Source organism: Ranitomeya variabilis, chromosome 3 (genome assembly GCF_051348905.1).
Source record: "Ranitomeya variabilis isolate aRanVar5 chromosome 3, aRanVar5.hap1, whole genome shotgun sequence".
NCBI classification, from domain to species: Eukaryota; Metazoa; Chordata; class Amphibia; order Anura; family Dendrobatidae; genus Ranitomeya; species Ranitomeya variabilis.
In genome coordinates this window covers 13,172,976-13,190,244 of record NC_135234.1, presented here as the reverse complement: position 1 = coordinate 13,190,244, position 17,269 = coordinate 13,172,976, and the positions used below count along the sequence as shown (strand labels likewise).

Below are 17,269 nucleotides of genomic sequence, written 5' to 3'. Positions count from 1 at the left end.
TGCGCTTACATGTTAAATGCCACTGTCAGAGTTGGACAGCGGCATTTAACATGTTAACAGCCGCAGGTAGATCGCAGTTCCACCCGTGGCTGTTAGGGGCACATGTCAGCTGATCAGCTCAACGGTCATGTGCTGGAAAAGGTGCGGGCACCTGACAGCAGCATTTAACATGCACTTTAGGCAATCTCGCTGGAAATCCACCTATCGGTGACCCCCGTCACGTGATCGGGGGTCACCGATGGGTTGGCATGACAACCAGAGGTCTCCTGGAGACCTCTATGGTTGTCATTGCTGTGAGCGCCACCTGTTGGTTGGCCCTCATAGCTATTGAGCTATTCTGCTACATACAGCTGATCTGACCATCGCCTCTATGTAGCAGAGCCATTTGGGTTATGGCAGCTTCTTGTCTCCCATAAAAACTATTGAAGCATGGCAAAAGTAAAAAAAAAAATAAAAGTTCACATCACCCCCTTTCGCCCCATTCAAAATAAAACAGATAAAATCAAACCTACACATATTTGGTATCGCCACTTTCAAAATCACCGGATCTATTAATACAAAAAAAAGATAATCCTGATCGCTATACAGTATAAAAAGAAAAAAAATTCAAAACGCCAGAGTTACTTTTTTTTTTGGTCGCTGCGACATTGCATTAAAATGTAATAACAGGCGATCAAAAGATTTTATCTACACTAAAATGGTATCATTAAAAATGTCAGCTCGGCGCGCAAAAAATATGCCCTCACCTGACCGCAGATCACGAAAAATAGAGACGCTACGGGCCAAGGAAATTGGCACTTTTTTTTTTTTTTTGCTTAACAAATTTTGGAATTTTTTTTTCACCACTTAGATAAAAAAAGAACCTAGACGTGTTTGGTGTCTATGAACTCGTAATGACCTGGAGAATCATAATGGCAGCTCAGTGTTAGCATTTAGTGATCCTAGCAAAAAAGCCAAACAAAAAAACAGTGTGGGATTGCACTTTTTTGCAATTTCACCGCACTTGGAATTTGTTTCCAGTACACGATATGTTAAAACCAGTGGTGTCATTCAAAAGTACAACTCATCCCACGAAAAATAAGCCCTCACATGGCCGTATTGACGGAAAAATAAAAAAGTTATGGCTCTGGGAAGAAGGGTAGCGAGAAAGGAAAACGCAAAACCAAACATACCTCCTGTCGTTAAGGGGTTAAGTAGTGAAGAAAAATTAGGAATTTTTTTTTTTTTTTTTTAAATGTCTGTCGCCGTTTTCTGAGGCCGGTAATATGTTTTTTTTAAAACTTTCTGCTCATGGAGCTTTTTGACAGCACGCTCCTCCGGTCAGGGCTGTTGGGGGCCGGCTGTGTAATGCTGCCGTCCTCCACTGGGTGTGACGCCTGTTACAGACACCTGCAGCTGTCAGGAAAGGGTTACACAAAAAGAAAAGTGCTCCTGCCAATCTCTCCTGACCCCCATACCAGAAGGTGTAACAAAAAAATGTCAAAAATAAAAACATTTTATTTCCTCTTTTTTTCCCTCTTCCGTTACACCCACCCCCAAAAAGTAAAGCTGTGAAAGAAATTGACGTATACATATGCCCTATTGTGAACTGACTGAGAAAAGCTCAAGAAGCCAAGAAAACTGCAATTTGAGCAGTTCCAAAAAGTCCCAGCCGACAGACCCTCCTCGGGCTGAGTGACCGGTGACGTTACATTGTACAGTCAGATCTTCCACAAATCTCGCAGAGTTTGGACGTAGATTTCTGCCCTGGGATATTCGGCACCGCAGTCTCCTGACCCGGGCTGCGATTTCAGCTTCTGATGTCTTTTTTTTTTTTTCTCTCTTAGTGCTCAGTAGGATGAGGGATGAGAAGACTCATCTGCCACGAGAAGCGGGAGGTGACGGAGAGGAGGAGGACGGCGAAGCTGGAGTGAGATACGTCCAGGCCCAACGATAGAGGTGAGGACATCCTGGTGAAATGTGAGGGCGTGAAGGGGGTTATGGTAACACTGTAATCTGGGATCAGACATGTCCTGTATGTGCTGTAAGAACCAAGACCACCGAATACTGTACTGATGCCAAGATACATCCTGTATTATACTTCAGAGCTGCACTCACTATTCTGCTGGTGCAGTCACTGTGTACATACATTACATTACTGACCCTGAGTTACATCCTGTATTATACCCCAGAGCTGCACTCACTATTCTGCTGGTGCAGTCACTGTGTACATACATTATATTACTGATCCTGAGTTACCTCCTGTATTATACCCCAGAGCTGCACTCACTATTCTGGTGGTGCAGTCACTGTGTACATACATTACATTACTGATCCTGAGTTACATCCTGTATTATGCTTCAGAGCTGCGCTCACTATTCTGCTGGTGCAGTCACTGTGTACATACATTACATTACTGATCCTGAGTTACCTCCTGTATTATACTCCAGAGCTGCACTCACTATTCTGCTGGTGCAGTCACTGTGTATATACATTACATTACTTATCCTGAGTTACCTCCTGTATTATACTCCAGAGCTGCACTCACTATTCTGCTGGTGCCGCCACTGTGTACATACATTACATTACTGATCCTGAGTTACCGTATTTTTCTGACCATAAGACTCACGTTTTTCCCTCCAAATTTGGGAGGAACGTGTGGGTGCGTCTTATGGTAGGGATGTAACGTGAGGAGGGGGCAGCAGGAGTGGGATTGCACTGGGAGGCAGGAGGCAGAAAAATGTCCCTGCCAGGCTTCAGGAATCAGGCTGGGGAAACCACATGGTCCCGACCATTAAAATGCAGTGAATATTCATTAGCTGCTTCCCCGCCCACCTGTCAGCTGAGCAGTGAGCCGGGAGCAGCAAATGAATACTCCTTCACAGGGACACACATGCTTTCCCCAGCGCTGGATTCCTGCAGCAGCTGGGGAGATCTGTGTGTCTGGTGGAGGAGGCAGGAGCAGGGGCCAGAGGGGACAAGATCGCTGCATACCTGCCTGCCGGGGCTGTGCTGGATGCTGAGTGCATCAGCACAAGGACCTGTGTGATGTCATGAAGAGGGCGGGCTGGAGCATCACATGGCAGCACAGAGCCCTCCCTCTTCTGATGTCATCACAGGTCCTGCAGACACCACACTACAATCTGCAACCTTACTCCTGTGCTGTGGAGAGGCAACAAGAGGTTGGGCTATGTAGTGTCATGGGATGGGATGCTCCAGCATTTTACCTCACCACAGCTGGCTGGCTGCCACAATTAAAAGGTTAGTCACTACAACACAATAAAGCACTCTGCCACTTCTGTGGTGAACTATAACTCCCAGCATGCCATAGAATCTGCAGGACATGCTGGGTTATTTAAAGCAGAACTGCAGTGTTATTTTTCAGTGCTGGAGTGGTGCTTTAAATATAAGTCCTGTGCCCCCATTCTTATACTCACATTCCAGCGTCTTCATATAGTACTTTACAGACACCACACCGTTCCCGCAGCACCATCTTCTACCCGCAGCTTCCAACATAATAGCATACTATTATGTATAATAACACATATAATAGTATGTTATTAAATATTTTACCACCTTTTTTGCTTCAAATATTTTTTTCCATCTCTAAAACCTGGGTGCGTCTTATAGTCCGAAAAATACGGATACATCCTGTATTATACCCCAGAGCTGCACTCGCTATTCTGCTGGTGCAGTCAATGTGTACATACATTACATTACTGATCCTGAGTTACATCCTGTATTATACTCCAGAGCTGCACTCACTATTCTGCTGGTGCAGTCAATGTGTACATACATTACATTACTGATCCTGAGTTACATCCTGTATTATACTCCAGAGCTGCACTCACTATTCTGCTGGTGCAGTCACTGTGTACATACATTACATTACTGATCCTGGGTTACATCCTGTATTATACCCCAGAGCTGCACTCACTATTCTGCTGGTGCAGTCAATGTGTACATACATTACATTACTGATCCTGAGTTACATCCTGTATTATACTCCAGAGCTGCACTCACTATTCTGCTGGTGCAGTCACTGTGTACATACATTACATTACTGATCCTGGGTTACATCCTGTATTATACCCCAGAGCTGCACTCACTATTCTGCTGGTGCAGTTACTGTTACCAATAGGACAAACAAAACACAGGGTAAAGTAACCCCTGTGCCCTAAAGGAGATGATTATACCAAAAACGGTCCCGTACAAACAAATATATACAACCTATAAAAAATTGCACGAGTCGAACCTCAAAGTACAAATTTTACAAAAAACCTTTATTAAGATACAAAACAGCAATGAGACAACAATGATGATGATAAATACCAATAGTAAAGCACCATAGATCAGAGGCACATGTTATACGTATCCTCATTGCCACATTATATATACACTCACCGGCCACTTTATTAGGTACACCATGCTAGTAACGGGTTGGACCCCCTTTTGCCTTCAGAACTGCCTCAATTCTTCGTGGCATAGATTCAACAAGGTGCTGGAAGCATTCCTCAGAGATTTTGGTCCATATTGACATGATGGCATCACACAGTTGCCGCAGATTTGTCGGCTGCACATCCCAAAGATGCTCCATACAAGGCAGGATGGATCCATGCTTTCATGTTGTTTACGCCAAATTCTGACCCTACCATCCGAATGTCGCAGCAGAAATCGAGACTCATCAGACCAAGCAACGTTTTTCCAATCTTCTACTGTCCAATTTCGATGAGCTTGTACAAATTGTAGCCTCAGTTTCCTGTTCTTAGCTGAAAGGAGTGGTACCCGGTGTGGTCTTCTGCTGCTGTAGCCCATCTGCCTCAAAGTTCGACGCACTGTGCGTTCAGAGATGCTCTTAGGCCTACCTTGGTTGTAACGGGTGGCGATTTGAGTCACTGTTGCCTTTCTATCAGCTCGAACCAGTCTGCCCATTCTCCTCTGACCTCTGGCATCAACAAGGCATTTCCGCCCACAGAACTGCCGCTCACTGGATTTTTTTTCTTTTTCGGACCATTCTCTGTAAACCCTAGAGATGGTTGTGCGTGAAAATCCCAGTAGATCAGCAGTTTCTGAAATACTCAGACCAGCCCTTCTGGCACCAACAACCATGCCACGTTCAAAGGCACTCAAATCACCTTTCTTCCCCATACTGATGCTCGGTTTGAACTGCAGGAGATTGTCTTGACCATGTCTACATGCCTAAATGCACTGAGTTGCCGCCATGTGATTGGCTGATTAGAAATTAAGTGTTAACAAGAAGTTGGACAGGTGTACCTAATAAAGTGGCCGGTGAGTGTATATTCACCATGGACTAGCACCCTATAACGCTCAGTGGCATAACAACATAGTAACATTATATTCCATGGTTGTTCTATCACAACTGTGGCAAAGTACAATATAGATATTAATAAATCACGCACTACATTACGTTACCTCTGATCAAATGATGCCAGGAACCCCTACGCGCGTTTCGGCCGCGTGTGCCTTCCGGGTGCAGTTACTGTGTACATACATTACATTACTGATCCTGAGTTACATCCTGTATTATACTCCAGAGCTGCACTCACTATTCTGCTGGTGCAGTCACTGTGTACATACATTGCATTACTGATCCTGAGTTACCTCCTGTATTATACTCCAGAGCTGCACTCACTATTCTGCTGGTGCAGTCACTGTGTACATACATTATATTACTGATCCTGAGTTACATCCTGTATTATACTCCAGAGCTGCACTCACTATTCTGCTGGTGCAGTCACTGTGTACGTACATTACATTACTGATCCTGAGTTACATCCTGCATTATACTCCAGAGCTGCACTCACTATTCTGCTGGTGCAGTCACTGTGTACATACATTACATTACTGATCCTGAGTTACATCCTGTATTATACCCCAGAGCTGCACTCACTATTCTGCTGGTGCAGTCACTGTGTACATACATTACATTACTGATCCTGAGTTACATCCTGTATTATACCCCAGAGCTGCACTCACTATTCTGCTGGTGCAGTCACTGTGTACATACATTGTTGGATTTGGTGTCTGTGATTATTTTCGGTCTTTCTCACCCTCCTTCCTTCCTTGCAGTGACCCGTCCTTGGATATAAGAATGCCGGAGATGACTCAGAATGCAAGTCCTAATAAATCCAAGCATAGGTAAGAGCGCCCCACAGTGGACGGGACGTGTCAGGCTCTTATGGGGGTGTCGGGTGCCTCCTCTCACTAGGAGAGTTGTGGTTTTTCGGTCTCTGTATAGTGTTAGTTTGGAGTCACTCCTGGGGATTGAGTCTTGTGTAATAATTTATTTGCTTCGCTCTCTCGTCGCCTTGCGATAATTTATTATTAGCGACTGATACAATAAATTTACTTTGTTTCCTACTTTAGGAAGAAAAACCGTGAGAGCCACAATGAGGGTAAGCAATGCATCTGGTTTTTCCCCCCCAAGACTCAAAATTGTCCATAAAGTTGATGACAGAGACCCGTGGTGTCGTCCTTTTTTTTTTTTTTTTTTTTTCTTAACGGGACGTGCCTCCATATCGGTCGTCATCTGTAACCTTCGTTCCTGGGGATCTGTCACATTTTCGAGGGGGCATTTTTATAAGCGTGAGAGGTGACTCCATTGTAGCTGCTCTTTGCGTTGGTTCCAGATTTGGAAAAAGATCTCTTAATTGTAGGTTTTAACAGGGATGTATGGTGTGGTCATTATAGGCTCTATCATAAATGTCTGATAGGTGAGGGTCTGCTTCTGAACCCGGCTCCTCTCCCGGGAGCCCCCAGTCCCCTGCTCCATCCGGCGTCCGACCACCAGTGACGGGAGCGGTCACGATGCACACCGAGCATGTAGTCCAATACAATGATTGTGGTGAACTGACTGATTCACAGCCACCTGTCTGCTCATAGGTGGTCCGACACTGGCCGTAGTGGTGGGAGTGGAAGACCCCATGGGAAGGGAGATGGACCTGGGTGGCATACAGCTCTCACCAGTGGGGTTTAAAATAAATTATATCTTTTTGGAGATCGAACACTGGATTTTCTGACACAAAGCTCCAAATCTCCTGCAGACAAGCTGAAGGTTTTATTTTTTTTTTATTTTTAGTGGAAAGACATAGGAAGAAGAAAATAAACTCTGGGATCAATCGGATCGGAGACCTCATCCCCTGCTCTCCCGCCCTAAAGCAGGTAATGGCGTCATCTGGAGTCTCAGCCAGTACTGACGGAGACGAGCAAATACAATATGTGAGGTCAAACCCTGGAAAACCAGCAAATGCTGACCGCTGTACTAAGGAGAGACAGGTGGAGATGCTGACCGCTGTACTAAGGAGAGACAGGCGGAGATGCTGACCGCTGTACTAAGGAGAGACAGGCGGAGATGCTGACCGCTGTACTAAGGAGAGACAGGCGGAGATGCTGACCGCTGTACTAAGGAGAGACAGGCGGAGATGCTGACCGCTGTACTAAGGAGAGGAGATACTGACCGCTGTACTAAGGAGAGACAGGCGGAGATACTGACCGCTGTACTAAGGAGAGACAGGCGGAGATGCTGACCGCTGTGCTAAGGAGAGACAGGCGGAGATACTGACCGCTGTACTAAGGAGAGACAGGCGGAGATACTGACCGCTGTACTAAGGAGAGACAGGCGGAGACGCTGACCGCTGTACTAAGACAGGCGGAGATGCTGACCGCTGTACTAAGGAGAGACAGGCGGAGATGCTGACCGCTGTACTAAGGAGAGACAGGCGGAGATGCTGACCGCTGTACTAAGGAGAGACAGGCGGAGATGCTGACCGCTGTACTAAGGAGAGACAGGCGGAGATACTGACCGCTGTGCTAAGGAGAGACAGGCGGAGATACTGACTGCTGTGCTAAGGAGAGACAGGCGGAGATGCTGACCGCTGTACTAAGGAGAGACAGGCGGAGATGCTGACCGCTGTACTAAGGAGAGACAGGCGGAGATGCTGACCGCTGTACTAAGGAGAGACAGGCGGAGATGCTGACCGCTGTACTAAGGAGAGGAGATACTGACCGCTGTACTAAGGAGAGACAGGCGGAGATGCTGACCGCTGTACTAAGGAGAGACAGGCGGAGATGCTGACCGCTGTACTAAGGAGAGGAGATACTGACCGCTGTACTAAGGAGAGACAGGCGGAGATACTGACCGCTGTACTAAGGAGAGACAGGCGGAGATACTGACCGCTGTGCTAAGGAGAGACAGGCGGAGATGCTGACCGCTGTACTAAGGAGACAGGCGGAGATGCTGACCGCTGTGCTAAGGAGAGACAGGCGGAGATACTGACCGCTGTGCTAAGGAGAGACAGGCGGAGATACTGACCGCTGTGCTAAGGAGAGACAGGCGGAGATGCTGACCGCTGTATTAACGAGTGCCAGTACATTGGTCAGCATATCCACCTGTCATTCCTTAGTACAGCAGTCAGTATCGCCGCCTGTTGTTAGGGTTTTCTCCTGCCCTTTGGCCTCTCATCGCCTCTTGATCGGAAGTCGCAATGTCATATCTGCTTCATGCTGCAGTGTAATGTTGGGGCCGATCCATCAGAAGAGGCGACAGTTGGGGTTGCCGCTAGGTAGGAGGAGGTTCGGGCTTCTCTGGTCCTGCAGTCATGGAGTCCTGATGTTGGCCGCTGGGCCAGGATCCCTCAAGTCTTGTAGCTCAACTCTGAGGTGGGACGGCAGTGAGAGGGCTTTCTGAGATTTTGCATTGAAGGGCAGTGCGAGTCCTGTACTTTGATCGCTCCTTTGTAGGACCACCATAAATCATATGACAGGGTGCACTAAGACATGGCACTCTCGGCTGCCCCGTGTGTGAGACCCTCAGTACCCTGAGCCCTGTCGGATCATACATCTGTCTTGCCCTATCTCTCTGCCGTCTGTATAAGATCCTGGATGCCTTCTGTCGGATTTTCTTGAATCATTTTCCCATTTTGTTTCTCAGAGCAAGAACATGATTCTGGATCAAGCTTTCAAGTACATCACCGAGCTGAAGCGGCAAAACGACGAGCTGCTGCTAAACGGAGGGAACAATGAGCAAGGTGAGGCCGATGATGGAGGGGAAAAAATTCTCAGGGGTTATTATAAAATGTGGATGCCTTATGGGTGCAATTTTGTAATTTCCTTTTTTTCCTTAAATGCATGTATTGTTTGCAAAAAAAAAAAAAAAAAAAAACCCTTTACCGGTATGGTTTCCTTATATTGTGGCATTTGTCCTCTCCATCCTGTAAGTATCACCATACACAGCGGGCTGCGGGGGATCAGTCAGTGAGCGCGTTTATTTCACTTTTTAGCACCACGATTTCCTTGTCCCTTTTGTATTTTCAGCCTAATGTTTCATCTTTTGTCGTGCATGGCGCTGTATTTTTGCTTTTCCTGACGAATAATTCTCCTTAATCTTTTCTTCTTTTGCAGCCAGTGAGATTAAAAAACTCAGAAGGGAGTTGTCAGAGATCCAAAAAGAAAACGCTCGTTACATCGAATTATTGAAGAGCAATGACATCTGTCTGTACGACGACCCGACGCTGACCTGGAAAGGCAACTCCAGAAACTCGAAAGCCTCACTGATCGCTTCTGCTGACCAAACCCCGAAACTTCCGCTCTGCCTCAATGGTAACCAGCTGGGCTCTTCTAACCAGGGAACCACTGTGCACGGCATCACCTTCAACGTGGGTCATAACCTCCAGAAGCAAACGGCCAACGTTGTGCCGGTGCAAAGAACGTGCAACCTGGTGACGCCCATCACTATCTCCGGTGTTTACCCCTTGGACAAAACATGGCAGCCAAATTCAACATCTCCTCCAACCACTGCAGCTGTTGTTGAGTCAACGAGTCTTCCTGTGACCATAGCACAGACCACGGCAAACCTCGTTGTGTCCAAGGGCAAAGATATCACACCTTCTCCGACCAGCTCTGCCGTTTCATTTCCACTAGTGGCTGGTGCAGCGACTCCAATGATAAGTTCTTCCCATGCACAAGAAGGGATTGTTGTGGAGCAAAATGTGCACGAAAATGTTGCATCTGTCAGCAGCAATCTTCCCTCACAAGTTCGTCTCGCAGACATTCCTGGAATTAGCTTGCAGGTGTCTGTAAATGCTCCAGAAAAGACGTCTGCAGCTTCCGGTTGTGCCGAGACTGTAAAGAATGTAGGGAAGGACACTTTGCCCGGCGTCGCCATTGCATCCAGTATAGGTGTCGTCATCCATTCGAGAGAAGGAAATTCATCTCTAGAGGTCCCAGCCGGTACCAGTGCGTCCATGTTGTCTGCTCCTTCGCTGGAAGCCATCTGGTCCCTGTCGCCCGGATTACCGGATTTGAAGAGCATCGGAAGCCTATCTCGCATCCCGTCTGATGGAAACACTCAAACTACATGGACGACGTTACAACTTGCGGGAAACACTGTGCAGCCATTAAGTCTGTCGTCCTCTGCTGTGACTCCCGCACCTGTGACCGAGCTTCCAGTGGCCTCAAAAGAAACTCCAAATCACCATCCAGTTATGGCTTGTATAAACATGAACAACATGGCGCCCTCAGAAATCAAGCCCGTGGAGCAAGTAATGGTGAAAATGCCTTCTTGTCATCCCGTACAAGTCCAGTCACTCATTACCCAACCTCAAGCACAGAGCACGACCAGTATCCTCCCGCTACATCCCCCGGTGCAGGTCATTCAGGTAGCTCAGCCATTCGGTCCCGCAATAAATCCAGCACCAGCCAATCAGAATATTATATTACTTCAACCACCAGCTCCTGCACCTTGTCCGCCCGTTCCTAAACCGCCTGTGGGGCAGCAAATCGTTATAATCCAAGCCACCCCCAACCAGAACAGCCTTCCTTTGACGGCTCAGCCTGCCCCTTCTGTGGTCATGCCCATTAATGCAACCAGTCCCGTCGTTTGCCCTTCAAACCCTGTGCAAAACGCGGTGATCCCACAGACGTTTGGTGGAAAACATCTCGTTCATATATTGCCCAGACCCAGCCCTGTGCTGCCGTCCAGCACCGCACAGCAAGTACCCGCGCCTGCCGCTGCCGCCGCAAATCAACAGCCGCCAACTATCTCTCTCAATGGACAGCTGTTTGCATTGCAGCCTATGAATCCTACATCTGGATCCTCCAACCAAACACCTATGCAAATTATCCAGCCAACAACCAGTGAGGATCCCAACACCAATGTCGCTCTCAACACGTTCGGTGCATTGGCCAACCTGAGCCAGAACATCTCTCAGCTGGCCGGGCACAATTGCCTACAGTTTACCCTTAATCCCCCTGCACCACCTACCAGCACCACATCAGTAAACTGCGTCTCGTTGTCTGGAACCGGTGTAACGGCCACAGTCGCTGAAACCTCTTCTACTTTACCCATTAAATCTGTTATGACAAAGCCTTTATCAGTAAAGCCTGCAACTAATGCTGCAATGGCCGGTGCAAAGCCCAAAAAGACAGTCAAGAAACCAACGGTGAAGAAAGGAGCTTCTGCTAAAAAGGATCCTGCTGCAGCCACTAAACCAGAGCCTCTGAAAACGCAGACCAGTAATGGACCTCATATTGAAATGGAGAAAGCTCCTGACTTGGCGACAGCTTCCACTATAGAAGAGAAAGCAGGAGGTCAATCCTCGGAAAGCAGCCCAAGTGAGAAACCCAATGATGTCAGAAATCCTGCAAACGCTGAAGGAAATCCAACTTCATCCGACCAGAGGCATGATAAGCTCTCAGCTGCGCACTTTGAGAATCCTGCAGAAGAGGATAGTGGAGCACAGAACAAGCGCAGACCGGATCCCGAATGTTTTACGGGAGATGTAGATCCTGGCAATCATCCTATAATAGCGGAGACCCTTCAAGAACCTCAGGTTGTAGAGAGTCCTCAAGACTCAATTGACGTAACCTCTGGTAGAAGTTCGGATCATGTCACGGCTTCTAGACCTTGCCAAGAAGAAGGTGGCACTCCAACTTTAACTGCTGCCGACTTGCTGGAAACGCAAATATTGACTGATGACCCAAATGAGAAATCCCTCTCTTTAAAAGGAGACTGTAAGGATCTTGACAGTCAGGGACCACCGTTCAGAAAAGTGAAGACTAAAGAACCTGTGACTATGGGCGAAACGAGGCCAGAACCAGTTATCCCCAACCCAAATCAGACTGGTAACTCCGAACAAGATGGCGGCAGCAACGCCTCTGCGACTAATCGGCAAACGGACTCTCCCTCGTCTGGTAGTTCTGCCAGCAGTCGTAACTTCTCAGTAGCCTCAATGTTGCCAGATGCCAACAGGGATGATGTCGTTAGTGGAGCGTCACTGGGGCCAGCATTTAGCGGTTGTGGGTTTTCGGAGCAGAATGACATAGTTGCCGTCGCGGCTAGAGCCATCTTTGATCATGAAACTCTCTCGAAAGTAAGATCAAGAGTTCAGGCAGAACCAGGAAGGTCAGTTCCCGTTTCCACGAGCTCGGAAGCAGAAGCTTTGCCTACAGACTGTCGGCTCCCTTTCAAGCCCCATGTGGCAAAAGAAAACCCCTCTCGACTCCAGCCTTCATCCCATTCTTTCACCCCCACGGATACTAATGGCCGCCCCTGTGTCGATCGTCTGGTAGAAAAAAGTAATTGTGCGATTATGAATGCTGCCAGTCTGTCATTACAGATCTCCACATCTCAGTCTCAGAGTGTGACCAGTCTGAGCATCAATAATTTAATAGACCCGGTTGGGGTTAACCATTCGGTGAACTGCGCCAGTGTGTTGCAAACCTCGGAAAACATGTCCATGCCTCTGTCCACAAATACTTCTATGTCCTCCAGCACTTACGAGAGCCAGACGGAGGTGACGACGGCCATGTCCGACTACTCGCATGAGCAGGTACACTCGATGAGTTCGGCCGTCATGCAGGTATCTCGGCCGACAGTTCCTCTCCTGAAACAAACACTCGATGCTAGAAAAGAGTCCAACAAACGTTCGGCTCACGAGGACGGGATGCTTCCTGCAGCCAAGAGACCGAAGCAGTGTCTGGTTCCAATCAGGCTTGACCGGTTGCAGTCTTTAGGCAGCGTCACAGAGCAGAACGAAGTAATGGTCGGTCACGTCGTGTCCGATTCCTCCGCATCTGCGGTGTCCATATCCAGTAGTGTCCAAAGCCGCAGCGAGGGGCTGTCCAATCTGCTGACTTCAAATAATAACTTTATTAACCCGACTCTGAGACAGTCTGATTTGCGCTGCAATTCGCAACCTTCTGTATCTGAACAGGGTCAGATAGGGAACCAGCACCTTCAACCTCTGCATTCGCACCAACAGCAAGTACCTCTCCACAGTAACAACCCGTACTTGAAGCAGCAGCAGCAACAAGCGGGACATTTACGGGACCATCATCACTTGTATCAGCAACAGCAAGTCCCACATGTGGACCGTTCCCTCCGCCCACAGTCCCATAACATTCAGCAACAGCGAATGGTACAGCAGGACGTCCAGATGCAGAAGAAACAGAACCCCGTCCAAGGTGCTCAGGCGGCACGGCTGTCTCTGCAACAGAAACACCTGACGGAGCAAAATCGGCATAAAAGTGGTCAGCCCCATCACCAACAGATCCAACAGCAGCAGCAGATCCCTCCTCATTTTGGAAATGCCCAAGCAGAGAAGCCATGTGAAAACAGTGCACCGTCCCGAGGTCTCCACATAGCCCACCCTCACGGTCATGTGAGTCAGGATATGCTTCATCAACATCAGCAGGATATCAACCGCTTGCAAGGATCCATTATGTCATCCGAGCACTTATCGGGTCACAACCAAGTCCAAAGGCTCATGACCTCGAGAAGTTTAGAGCAGCAGATGGCTTCCCAAGTGAACGTGGTCTCTCGACCTCCAAATATGACATGTGTCCCACACCGGCAGGAAAGAAACCGAGTATCTAGTTACTCTGCCGAGGCGCTTATCGGAAAGAGCACCTCAAACACAGAACCGAGAATTGGAGTCTCTGTCCAAGCTTCACGGGTATCGGAGCAGATTGAAATGCGGAAGTATCTGGATGTATCCAGGAACAAAGTTCTACCAACCCATAATCTTCAGGGCCACATGTCCATCGAGCATGGCATCAATGCAGAATCTCAGAGGCTTCCAGAGTGCCAAACCTATAAGCCAGGAGGCTTACCTCAGCAGCAAGCAGCTTCCTTTGAAGTTCAGACATCGAGAAACAATGAAGGTGGCACAAACACAAATATGAGGGGACTGCAGTCACAAAACTATAGGATAAGCCAGAATAGTAATTCGGCCATGGATCGGCAAAAGCACCTGCCCTACCAGAGCGTCCAAGAGGTGCCCATCGCAAACACCCTTCCCATTAGAGAAAATGAGAATTCTTGTCACCAGACCTTCATGCAAAGTTTGTTGGCGCCTCACATTGGAGACCAAGCTGGGGCGAGTCAGCGGTCAATCTCCAGCCATCAGCGGATGCAGTACAACACCTCGTCTAGCATCGAGTTCAGTTGTCCTCCGGCTCGTGAGTCCCTGCACCTCCGTAGAGAGAATGAGGGTCAGAACCGGGAAAGCTGTGACTTGGTGATGGGACAAGTGAACCCCAGGAACAATTCTTTAAATATTCCTTTCTCCAGCTCTTCTGGAGACATCCAGGGCAGGAATACGAGTCCTCACATGCAAAAATCTGTTCGGGGGTCTGACGGGCAGACAAAGAACCAGCTGAATATACAAGTTTCCATTAACATGCATGGTGTGGTTCATCCACCCATTCCTCATCATTCCATCACCCATGGAAATGGAGATCAGCGGCAAACAGTGAGGCAGACTAATCACTCGGTAGCCCAGCGTTCCAGGCATTCTCTACAAGAGGAACCAGATGCCAAAACTCGTCAACCTGAAAGAAACCGATCTGGAAACCAAAGGCATGGTAATATGTTTGATTCTGCGCTGCCTCCTCTGCCCCTAGCCGGCCCGAGTAGCATGATCCTTGGGCGACAGCAGCCCGTGACGGAAAAGCGGACCGGAATAGTTCGTTTTATGCCTGACAGCCCCCAGGTGTCTGCTGAAAATCCAGCTCCTGACCAACATACGCTTACCCAGAATTTCGGATTCCCGTTCATCCCGGAGGGTACAATGAATCCACCCATTAATGCAAATGCATCTTTCATCCCTCCCGTTACACAGACCACAGCCACACGGACGCCTGCCCTGATCCCGGTAGATCCACAGAACACGTTGCCCTCTTTTTACCCTCCATATTCTCCAGCTCATCCAAGTTTGTCCAACGACCTCACCCTCCCCTACTTCTCCAACCAGATGTTTCCTAATCCAAGCACTGAGAAGCCCAACGGCAATAGGTTTGGCTCCATACTGTCCCCACCAAGGCCTGTAGGCTTCTCCCAAACAACATTCCCCCTCCTGCCAGAAATGCCCCCGATGCACATGACCAACCCGTCCCACCTGTCAAACTTCAACCTGACCTCCTTGTTTCCAGAAATTGCCACCGCTCTCCCTGCTGATGGCTCGGCAGTGTCGCCGTTGCTTTCCATATCTCACCCTTCCGCTTCGGACTCGTCAAAGCAGACGTCAAATCGGCCAGCACACAACATAAGCCATATATTGGGCCACGACTCCAGTTCGGCAGTGTGATGTTGCCTCTTGAGGGGCTCCTGGATGTGGTTTTGTTCCATTTTCTTCAGGTTTTTTTTTTTTTTTCATGCTGTAAAGTTTTTGAGTTCTTCCATTTCCATGAATCTATCGACGTCCTTCCATCCACGTATCGGCCGCTCTGTCAGTCACGTTTCCCCTCCACACAACCCCTTCTCCTCTCACGTGCTCTAGTTTTTGGTGACAACTCTGCAGTTGCTTTTTACCGGTCAGAATTTTTTATTTTGCTCTTTTACTACATCATTTGTGCATGTTCGGAATATGATGTGGGAAATCTGTTATTTCTCCACTAATTTTGCCAGAAAAAAAAACCCAAAACATTTGTCATGATTCATAAAAAAAAAAATAATAATTTGGGATTATATATATTTGTAATTCACTTAAAAGCTTTAATTTAAAACTTTTCATATAAAAATCCTTCTAAGAAACTTCTGAAAAGTAGGAGACGTTGGTCGATGTTGTTACCATTGCTTCCCAAACCGGACGCTAAATTAAAGTCAGAAAATATTTTGAGTCCTCCTGTGATCCGCCGCCCGGCATCGCGGCCCAGAAGGACGTCCCAGGGGAGAAATTCAGAATTGTTCCTCCATGCTCCCCCATTGTTGGGATATGCCGACGCAAACTATGTATTAAAGGGGACCCCCAAATCCAATAATTGTTTTTTGCTTGATGAATTATGAAAATTCTTTGGTCCATTGTTTTCCATCGGTCATGCCTGTGCTTGGTTGAGGGTTTGCTGTGATGTCATCGCGGTGATGTCATGGGTGCTCCGCTCTGTGCTGCCGGCACAGTCACACTTTATGTATCCTGGTGCAGTGACGCCAGTATTTTAGGCCGAGTCAACAAGCGGCGAATATGGCTGTCACCATGATTGCGGTAAGGTGGCTTCAGTCGCCATGTACGGAAACCATTACTGTACGGAAATGTATAGAATTCAAACCTGAGACCCCTGGGGGCGAGGGACTATGGGATCACATATACCCAGCCTTACATGTTGGATGATCCCTGACTCCATCATGGACCATAACTGATGTGCCCTCCATAGTAACCCCGACGCCCTCGGCATGACACGCGGTGCCCCCACATTTCACAGTGTATATAATATACTGTATATATGTAATTACACGGAGCGCGGCCCCTCGTCTCCACTGTACATGTTGTGTATAGTTCTTTATACTTCTGGAAATTCTTGAAAGACGGCGCCCATTTAAGTGTCAGACATTTTTCCTCTTCTGTTATGTGAATGGAGTGACGGGCGGGGGCTCTGGATTTGATTTTCTATTGCTGCTTTGGTACTTGCAGATCTCATGGTACAATTTTATTTCCAATGATTTCTGGTTGTAATAATTCTTTGTAAAGAGCTGAACATATTTTATTAGTAAAATAAAAGTTCTCACGCCTCTCGTGGTCTCCAGCGCTTCTGTTGTAGCGTACAAAAGCTTGTGTGTACAGTACCCTGTGTGAATGTGTATATACCTTACATTACTATATTCTGTATATACCCCAGAGCTGCACTCACTATTCTGCTGGTGCAGTCACTGTGTACATACATTACATTACTGATCCTGAGTTACATCCTGTATTATACCCCAGAGCTGCACTCACTATTCTGCTGGTGCAGTCACTGTGTACATACATTACATTACTGGTCCTGAGTTACATCCTGT

General features: G+C 47.7%; 1 protein-coding gene across 3 annotated transcripts in view; it reads left to right on the top strand.

The window, feature by feature from the left end:
- Positions 1-17,005, top strand: part of USF3 (upstream transcription factor family member 3) — a 29,141-nt gene extending 12,136 nt beyond the window's left edge. For all 3 annotated transcript variants that reach the window (XM_077293682.1, XM_077293680.1, XM_077293681.1), the window contains exons 2-7: positions 1,827-1,938; positions 6,070-6,138; positions 6,367-6,395; positions 7,079-7,161; positions 8,930-9,026; positions 9,400-17,005. In XM_077293682.1, coding sequence (XP_077149797.1) covers positions 6,092-6,138; positions 6,367-6,395; positions 7,079-7,161; positions 8,930-9,026; positions 9,400-15,584 — 6,441 coding nt within the window. In that variant the 5' untranslated portion in view covers positions 1,827-1,938; positions 6,070-6,091 and the 3' untranslated portion in view covers positions 15,585-17,005. The remainder of the gene's footprint in view (positions 1-1,826; positions 1,939-6,069; positions 6,139-6,366; positions 6,396-7,078; positions 7,162-8,929; positions 9,027-9,399) is intronic.
- The last annotated feature ends 264 nt before the right edge of the window (positions 17,006-17,269 follow it).